Source organism: Lithobates pipiens, unplaced genomic scaffold, assembly GCF_037356315.1.
Source record: "Lithobates pipiens isolate NorthernLeopardFrog02 unplaced genomic scaffold, aLitPip1_a1.2 Scaffold_1, whole genome shotgun sequence".
Taxonomy (NCBI): domain Eukaryota; kingdom Metazoa; phylum Chordata; class Amphibia; order Anura; family Ranidae; genus Lithobates; species Lithobates pipiens.
Genome location: NW_027507685.1, coordinates 3,716,226 through 3,724,325, shown reverse-complemented (window position 1 = coordinate 3,724,325; position 8,100 = coordinate 3,716,226). Strand labels below are relative to the sequence as shown.

General features: G+C 58.0%; 1 protein-coding gene across 1 annotated transcript in view; it reads left to right on the top strand.

Moving 5' to 3' along the window:
• The first annotated feature begins 563 nt into the window (after positions 1-563).
• SLC16A2 (solute carrier family 16 member 2) overlaps positions 564-8,100 on the top strand; it is a 349,921-nt gene continuing 342,384 nt past the window's right edge. Inside the window, exon 1 of the mRNA XM_077469695.1 lies at positions 564-890. Coding sequence (XP_077325821.1) covers positions 593-890 — 298 coding nt within the window. The 5' untranslated portion in view covers positions 564-592. The remainder of the gene's footprint in view (positions 891-8,100) is intronic.

Sequence of the window (8,100 nt, the reverse complement as noted above, 5' to 3'; positions counted from 1 at the left end):
AGGAGAGTTCTGGATGCAGGGCAGAAAATAAAGGGAAGTCTCCCTGATGGAACATAGATGAGAAAACAGAAAGATATCTGCAAGAGTTAAATGTGTGCGGAGTGTGGGGGTGCGGGAACATGGAGCCCCTCGATCCCTGTGGCCGCCCCCTCCAAGCAGCTTCCAATGGGGACACCAGTCCTGGTGACAACCAGGGATTTCCCTCCTCTCACTTCCTGTTCAGTAATTGGACCGGATATGAAGGAAAGTCTCCCCAATGGGACCTCCATGGCAGGAGAAGAGCTCGGTGTGGGGGAAGGGTTGCACACAGTTGGTTTGTTTGGGAAAAGTTCATCACCGACAACGTCTTTCTTCTTCACAATGAAGGGGGGCGGGGCCCGCCTCTAATAACATACACGTTCCCGGTGACCCCTCCCCCAGCACTCTCCTCCGGTGCGGCTCCGCGCCGCGTTCTATAGGACAGGTAAGGGGCCCTGTCATTGGCCGACACCTCCCGGAGCAGGTAGAGCGGGGCGGTGCGGAGAGCGGTGGGTGGAGCCAGGGAGGGGCGCTGGGCGGGAAAAGGGAGGAGGAGGGGGAGGAGCGCCGAGCCATGGAAGAAGAAACGGAGGAGGACGAGAACCTGCCACCGGGGGAAGAGCAGGGGATGCGGGACAGCCTGCTCGGGGGAGCCCCGGAAGGGGCGACAGGAAGTGTTGAGGAGCCTGGACGGGGCAAACGGGAGGACGAGGTCCGGGGCAGAGTGCCCGAAGGAGGGTTCGGCTGGGTGGTGGTTCTGGCGGCCACCTGGTGCAGCGGCTCCATCTTCGGCATCCAGAACTCGTTCGGGATCCTGTACGTTAAGCTGCTGAAGGAGATGGGAGGCGCCGAGGGACAGGACTTCAAGACAGGTAACACCGTGCGGGACGGGAGAGAGAGAGAGAGAGGGGGGCGGGGAGGACAACTTCTCCTCAGTGTTATCCTATGACAGGAGCCACGTGCGCCCTACACTCCGCACTACATACAGGAGGAGGAGGGGACTGCACCCCCAACACTGCACCCCCCCCCCCAACAACACTGCACCCCCCCCCCCAACAACACTGCATACACTCCGCACCACACACAGGAGGAGGGGGAGGGGACAGCACCCCCAACACTGCACCCCCCCCAACAACACTGCACCCCCCCAACACTGCATACACTCCGCACTACATACAGGAGGAGGAGGGGACTGCACCCCCAACACTGCACCCCCCAACACTGCATACACTCCGCACTACATACAGGAGGAGGAGGAGGAGGAGGGGACAGCACCCCCAACACTGCACCCCCCCCCCAACAACACTGCACCCCCCCCCCCCCCAACAACACTGCATACACTCCGCACTACATACAGGAGGAGGAGGAGGAGGGGACTGCACCCCCAACACTGCACCCCCCCCCCCAACACTGCACCCCCCAACACTGCATACACTCCGCACTACATACAGGAGGAGGAGGAGGGGACTGCACCCCCAACACTGCACCCCCCAACACTGCATACACTCCGCACTACATACAGGAGGAGGAGGGGACTGCACCCCCAACACTGCACCCCCCCCCCAACACTGCACCCCCCAACACTGCATACACTCCGCACTACATACAGGAGGAGGAGGAGGGGACTGCACCCCCAACACTGCACCCCCCCCCAACACTGCACCCCCCAACACTGCATACACTCCGCACTACATACAGGAGGAGGAGGAGGAGGGGACTGCACCCCCCCCCAACACTGCACCCCCCAACACTGCATACACTCCGCACTACATACAGGAGGAGGAGGAGGAGGGGACTGCACCCCCAACACTGCACCCCCCCAACACTGCACCCCCCAACACTGCATACACTCCGCACTACATACAGGAGGAGGGGACAACACCCCCAACACTGCACCCCCCCCCCCCAACACTGCACCCCCCAACACTGCATACACTCCGCACTACATACAGGAGGAGGAGGAGGGGACAACACCCCCAACACTGCACCCCCCCAACACTGCATACACTCCGCACTACATACAGGAGGAGGAGGGGACAACACCCCAACAACACTGCACCCCCCCCCAACAACACTGCACCCCCCCCCCCAACAACACTGCACCCCCCCCCAACAACACTGCACCCCCCAACACTGCATACACTCCGCACTACATACAGGAGGAGGAGGAGGGGACAGCACCCCCAACACTGCATACACTCCGCACTACATACAGGAGGAGGAGGGGACAACACCCCCAACACTGCACCCCCCCAACACTGCATACACTCCGCACTACATACAGGAGGAGGAGGGGACTGCACCCCCAACACTTGCACCCCCCAACACTGCATACACTCCGCACTACATACAGGAGGAGGAGGAGGGGACTGCACCCCCAACACTGCACCCCCCCCAACACTGCACCCCCCAACACTGCATACACTCCGCACTACATACAGGAGGAGGAGGGGACTGCACCCCCCCCAACACTGCACCCCCCAACACTGCATACACTCCGCACTACATACAGGAGGAGGAGGAGGAGGGGACTGCACCCCCAACACTGCACCCCCCCAACACTGCACCCCCCCCAACACTGCACCCCCCAACACTGCATACACTCCGCACTACATACAGGAGGAGGGGACAACACCCCCAACACTGCACCCCCCCCCCCCCCCCAACACTGCACCCCCCAACACTGCATACACTCCGCACTACATACAGGAGGAGGAGGAGGGGACAACACCCCCAACACTGCACCCCCCCAACACTGCATACACTCCGCACTACATACAGGAGGAGGAGGGGACAACACCCCAACAACACTGCACCCCCCCCCAAACAACACTGCACCCCCCCCCCCCCCAACAACACTGCACCCCCCCCAACAACACTGCACCCCCCCCCAACAACACTGCATACACTCCGCACTACATACAGGAGGAGGAGGAGGGGACAGCACCCCCAACACTGCATACACTCCGCACTACATACAGGAGGAGGAGGGGACAACACCCCCAACACTGCACCCCCCAACACTGCATACACTCCGCACTACATACAGGAGGAGGGGGGGGACTGCACCCCCAACACTGCACCCCCCCCCCCCAACAACACTGCACCCCCCAACACTGCATACACTCCGCACTACATACAGGAGGAGGAGGGACAGCACCCCCAACACTGCACCCCCCCAACACTGCATACACTCCGCACTACATACAGGAGGAGGAGGGGACAGCACCCCCAACACTGCACCCCCCCCCCAAACAACACTGCACCCCCCCAACACTGCATACACTCCGCACTACATGGAGGAGGAGGAGGGGACAACACCCCCAACACTGCACCCCCCCAACAACACTGCACCCCCCCCAACACTGCATACACTCCGCACTACACACAGGAGGAGGAGGGGACAACACCCCCACCACTGCACCCCCCCCAACACTGCATGCACTCTGCACTACATGGAGGAGGAGGGGACAGCACCCCCAACACTGCACCCCCACACTACGCTGCACCCCCCCCAACACTGCATACACTCCGCACTACATACAGGAGGAGGAGGAGGGGACAACACCCCCCAACACTGCACCCCCCCCCCCCAACACTGCATACACACTCCGCACTACATACAAGAGGAGGGGACAGCACCCCCAACACTGCACCCCCCCAACACTGCATGCACTCCGCACTACATACAGGAGGAGGAGGAGGGGACAACACCCCCAACACTGCACCCCCCCAACACTGCATACACTCCGCACTACATACAGGAGGAGGAGGAGGAGGGGACAGCACCCCCAACACTGCACCCCCCCCCCCCCCCCCCCCAACACTGCATACATACAGGAGGAGGAGGAGGGGACAACACCCCCAACACTGCACCCCCCCAACAACACTGCATACACTCCACACTACACACAGGAGGAGGAGGAGGAGGAGGGGACAGCACCCCCACAACACTGCACCCCCCCCCCAACACTACATACACTCCGCACTACATACAGGAGGAGGGGACAGCACCCCCAACACTGCACCCCCCCAACAACACTGCATACACTCCGCACTACACACAGGAGGAGGAGGAGGGGAAAGCACCCCCAACACTGCACCCCCCCCACAACGCTGCACCCCCCAACACTGCATACACTCCGCACTACATACAAGAGGAGGAGGGGACAACACCCCCAACACTGCACCCTCCCCACAACGCTGCACCCCCCCAACACTGCATACACTCTGCACTACATACAAGAGGAGGAGGGACAACACCCCCAACACTGCACCCCCCCCACAACACTGCACCCCCCCCCCAACACTGCATACACTCCGCGCCTACATACAAGAGGAGGAGGAGGGGACAACACCCCCAACCTGCACCCCCCCCCCCCAACACTGCATACACTCCGCGCTACATACAAGAGGAGGAGGAGGGGACAACACCCCCAACACTGCACCCCCCACAACACTGCACCCCCCCCCCCCCAACACTGCATACACTCCGCACTACATGGAGGAGGGGGACAGCACCCCCAACACTGCACCCCCCCAACAACACTGCACCCCCCCCCCCCCCCAACACTGCATACACTCCGCACTACATGGAGGAGGAGGAGGGGACAACACCCCCCAACACTGCACCCCCCCCCCCACACACTGAATACACTCCGCACTACATACAAGAGGAGGAGGGGACAACCCCCCCCAACACTGCATACACTCCGCTCTACATACAAGAGGAGGAGGAGGGCACTGCACCCCCACAACACTGCACCCCCAAACACTGCATACACTCTGCACTACATACAGGAGGAGGAGGAGGGGACAACACCCCCAACACTGCACCCCCCCAACACTGCATACACTCCGCGCTACATACAAGAGGAGGGGACAACACCCCCCAAGACAACACTGCACCCCCCCCACACACAACACTGCATCCCCCCCCCCCCCACAACATACAGGAGGAGGAGGGGACAACACCCCCCCCCCCCCCCCCCACAACATCACTGCATACACTCTGCACTACATACAGGAGGAGGAGGGGACAACACCCCCCCCCCCCCACATCACTGCATGCACTACATACAGGAGGAGGGGGCACTGCAACCTCCCCCCCACAACAACCCCCCCCTACATCACTGCATACACTCTGCACTACATGGAGGAGGAAGGGTCAACACTGCACCCCCCCCCCCCCCCAACACAACACCCCCTACATCACTGCATACACTCTGCACTACTTGGAGGGGACAACACTGCACACCCCCCCCCCCCCCCCCACAACACTGCATACACTCCGCATTACATACAGGAGGAGGGGACAACACCACCCCCCCACATCACTGCATACACTCCGCACTACATGGAGGAGGGGACAACACTGCACCCCCCCCCCCCCCCCCCACAACACTGCACACTACATACAGGAGGAGGGGACAACACTGCACACCCCCCCCCCCCACACAACACTGCACACACTCTGCACTACATACAGGAGGAGGGGACAACACCCCCCCCCCCCACATCACTGCATACACCCTGCACTACATACAGGGGGAGGGGACAACACTGCACACCCCCCCCCCCCCCCACAACACTGCATACACTCCGCACTACATACAGGAGAAGGGGACAACACCCCTCCCCCCACATCACTGCATACACTCCGCACTACATGGAGGAGGGGACAACACCCCCCCTCCACATCACTGCATACACTGCACCCCCCCCCCCCCCCCCCCCCAAAACACTGCATACACTCCGCACTACATGGAGGGAAGAACAGCACTGCACCCCCCCCCCCCCCCACAACACTGCATACACTCCACACTACATGGAGGAGGGGACAACACCCCCCCACAACACTGCATGCACTACAGCCAGGAGGGGACAACACAACATGCACCCCCCCACAACACAGAATACACTCCGCACTACATAGAGGAGGGGACCCCCCCACCACACTGCATACACTCACCCCTCTCCCCCCCCCCCCCCCCCCCCCACAACGCAACACGCACACATAGAAGGGGACAACACACACTTAGGTTGAAAAGACAAGTCATCCAGTTCAATCATATAAAAATATATCATACAATCCTACACCCAGAGTTGATCCAGAGGAAGGCAAAAACCCCAGCAAAGCATGGTCCAATTTTCTGATCCCCCCCCCCCCCCCCCCGAGAGACAATTGGATTTTCCCGGGATCAACTTTACCTATAAATGTCAGTGCCCAGTTATATTATGTACATTTAGGAAAGAATCCAGACCTCCTAAACAATCTACTGAGCTGGACAGAAACACCTCTGCAGGGAGTCTATTCCATATATTCACAGCTCTTACTGTGAAGAAACCTTTCCATATTTGGAGATTAAATCTTCTTCCTCTAGACGTAAAGCATGCCCCCTTGTCCTCTGTGTAGCCCGTAAAGAGAATAACGCAACCCCAAGTTCACTATATAGACCCCTTATGTGTTCATGTTGATCTTATTTCTCTCCCCCCCCCCCCCCAAAGCTCCCTCTCAAGTGAGAATAGATTGAGTTCCTCTAATCTCTCCTCATAGCTGAGCTCCTCCATGCCTCTTATCAGTTTGGTTGCCCTTCTCTGCACTGTCTCCAGTTCCCCCGATATCTTTTTTTTATTTTTTTTTTTTTTTTAGAAATGGTGCCCAAAACTGAACTGTATATTCCAGATGAGGTCTTGCTAATGATTTGTACAGGGGGGCGGAATATCTCTCTGGAGTCCATACCTCTCAATACATGAAAGGACTTGATTTGGAAAACCGCAGCTTGGCATTTCATGCTATTATTGAGCTTATGATCTACTAAAACCCCCAGATCCTTCTCCACCGTTGATCCCCCAGTTGTACTCCCCCCCCCCCCCCCCCCCCTAGTATGTATCGTGCATAATCTTAGCCCCCCAAGTGCATAACTTTACATTTCTCAACGTTAAACCTCATCTGCCACAGTTGCCCAATTATTATTCCACGGCATACATTGGTGTTATCTGCAAAGACAGAAATGGTACTTTTAATCCCAGACTCTCTATCCTTTTATAAAGACATTAAAAAGTAAATGCTGAACCTTGGGGTACAACAATGATAACCTTGGACCACATTCAGAGTACGGGTCATTAACTACTACTCTCTCTGAATTCTGTCTTTTGGCCAGTTTTCTAGCCATTTACAAATTGGTCTTTCCAAGCCTGTAAACTTTAGCTTTTTTAAGCCCTTGTATGCACGGTCGGACATTCCGACGGAAAATATCCGATCAGACCGCATTGTCGGATAATCCGACTGTGTGTGGGCTCCATCGGATTGGTTCCGACGGACAAAGTGTTGTTTTGATGATCAGATTGTGTGTAGAGAATTCCGATCGGACAAAGTGCCACGCATGCTCAGATCAAATTCCTACACCAAAGCTATTGGCTACTAGCCTGAACGTAGTCCCGTCATAACGAAATAACGTCATTGCGTTGCGTACGATCGGATTTTCCGACAACTTTGTCCGACCGTGTGTATGCAACACAAGTTCGGACAAAATCCGGATTTTGTTGTCGGAATGTCCGACCGTGTGTACAAGGGCTTACACATGAACTGTGTCAAACACTTGCAAAATCAGTATACCAAGTCCACCGCCACCCCTCTGTCCAAGGTTTTATTTATCTCTTTACCCCCCCCCCCACCCCATACACGCATACACTACATAGAGGGGGGGGGGGCAACCAACACACCCACACCATGGGGGGGGAACCCCACACACACACACTACATAGAGGGGGGGGGTTGCCCCCACACACAACACTCCCCCCCCCACTGGGGGTACAGATGGGGAGGGTGAGGGGCTCACATCATCCCCCTACAGAATAATATACATACATTGAGCCCAGTGGACTGACACCACCAGACTGGGGGGCGGCCTCACATCACCCCCTAAAACTATACTGGGGACTGACACTCACACACTTGGGGCTACAGACAGAAGGGGGGGCTCACCACCCCCCCTGTACAGACTATACTGAGCCAAGGGACTGACACCCACACATTGGGGGTGCAGACATAACCCCCTACAGACTTTACTGATCCTTGGA